We start from the raw sequence: 1,815 nt of genomic DNA on the forward strand, positions 1-1,815 counted from the left end.
AGTAACGAGCTCGTGCATTGTGCTAAAAGTTTTGTTGCAAGCCTTTTTGGGGTTTGCCAATTGTTCCGGTTCAATCCATTTGCAAATAAGTTCTTGTTTGATGGGTTGCCTCATGTAACGAAAGAAGGCCCCTGCACCGTGGTGGGCGGCCATGTTCATGTTCATGGCACCGTAACTGTGCAGCTGGGTCGATGCATAGTGATCTGATCTGGGACTAGTAACCTGGCTATACTGGTCTGCCCTGCCATACATGTCCCCAGAAAAGCCTAAGCGCATTTGGCTGTTAACAACATTTGGAGAGGCATGAGTGGCCGCCTGTTCGTGAAGTCCGGGGAAAAGTAGGTGTCCTGCAGCATCTGTGTGCCCGTGAGGCCCCGCAAAAGTTCCTGCAGCAGAGGCAAAGAGGCTGTGCTGTGCGCTAGCCGCTTCTCCAAACCCCCGGTTTCGAAACAGAAAGTCCCGGGTTGAATTGAAAGCAGCAGTGGAATACGAGCTGACATGGGTGGGATGGTGATGATGCCCCAAAGCCGCCGCAGCATACCCGGGCGCTTGGGATGCAAATGCAGTTTGGCCAGATGCAAGATCATGAGTACTGTGGTTGATTTTAAAAGCCCCCATCCCATCTGCAAACGGGTTTATTCCCAACCCCACTTCTCTGTCGGTGACATCGCCTGTTGAGTGATGTCTAGAGGATCCGAAGGTAGTCACTCCTATGGTAGGATACTGTGGTCCTGCGTCCAGAAGCATGTTTACTTTGCGCCGCTGAAACGACTGCAAAATTTAAAAACACAGAATTCTCACCACTGGCTTTTCAGAAAAAAAAGTGTGACTTACTCAGAATGAGAGCTTTGCAAACTCCCTTTTCAGGTTTCTATTTAATATATTTATATATATATATATATGTTTTCTGAATGGGATCCTTTTCCTCTCCCTCTCTCTCGTTAACTGCAAACGCAAATAATGTACAATATTTTCTTTTGCGGTTTATCTTCCTGTGGAGAAACTTTCACCTCCTCTGCCAGGCGGTGAGCTCGAGACTGATAGCCGCAATCATTCCTGCAGATAAATGAATTGAAAAGACAACACCGTCCCCCTTGATGAATGGGAGTAGAGGGGTGGAGTCACGTGAGGCATTGCGAGTGTTTTCATTCGCGGAAGGCTACTACCCCTACTCAAGCTCACTCTCCAACTAACAGTTCAAGGGGATCCATCCTCACTCTGATTGGCCAATTTACCTAATCAATCCCAGGTATTGTAGGGCTGTTGACAGTGATTTGGGGTATCGGGGTGTACAACTAAAGAAAAGTTGCCAAATGTGCAAGTGATGATATCTACATCACTATCGTAATACGGACAAGGAATGTACAGTTTTCTATTAAAACACTGTACGATATGCAGCAGGAACATATTCCTGTTTATATCAAAGGAAGATCGTTTGCATCTACCTTTCATTTTCTCTTGAGAAAAAAAAAATCTTATTATCGTGTTTTACTACATCGAGATCACAACACAAATGTCAAGGAAAAAATCTGTCTGCAATATGAAAAAAAAAAAAAAAAAAACGAAAAAACAAAACAAAAACAAAACAATACAATGTGTAAAATCTAAACTATAACCCCGTTAGTGTTCCACTTTGTAGCGATTGTTACCGATCACTGCCTCCAAGAAAAATGTTGGGTTAAGATAGACGTTTAAATAGAAAGTGATCTATGACTGCTTTACTATTCAATCCTTCTCAGATTGATTGAAATTATTATACAAATCCCATCAGAAGGGGTGAAAGGGCAAGCAGGGCTTTTGTTGCTAATCCGTCAT

At 43.7% G+C, this 1,815-nt stretch overlaps 1 protein-coding gene across 1 annotated transcript in view; it reads right to left on the reverse strand.

The window, feature by feature from the left end:
- Window positions 1–1,050, reverse strand: part of LOC121322651 (zinc finger protein ZIC 1-like) — a 3,409-nt gene extending 2,359 nt beyond the window's left edge. Inside the window, exon 1 of the mRNA XM_041262840.1 lies at window positions 1–1,050. This exon is cut by the window's left edge and continues 220 nt beyond it. Within this exon, the coding sequence (XP_041118774.1) occupies window positions 1–747 (747 nt within the window). The 5' untranslated portion in view covers window positions 748–1,050.
- Between the last annotated feature and the right edge of the window lie 765 nt (window positions 1,051–1,815).

The sequence above is a fragment of the Polyodon spathula genome, chromosome 11, assembly GCF_017654505.1.
Source record: "Polyodon spathula isolate WHYD16114869_AA chromosome 11, ASM1765450v1, whole genome shotgun sequence".
In the NCBI taxonomy this organism is placed as follows: domain Eukaryota; kingdom Metazoa; phylum Chordata; class Actinopteri; order Acipenseriformes; family Polyodontidae; genus Polyodon; species Polyodon spathula.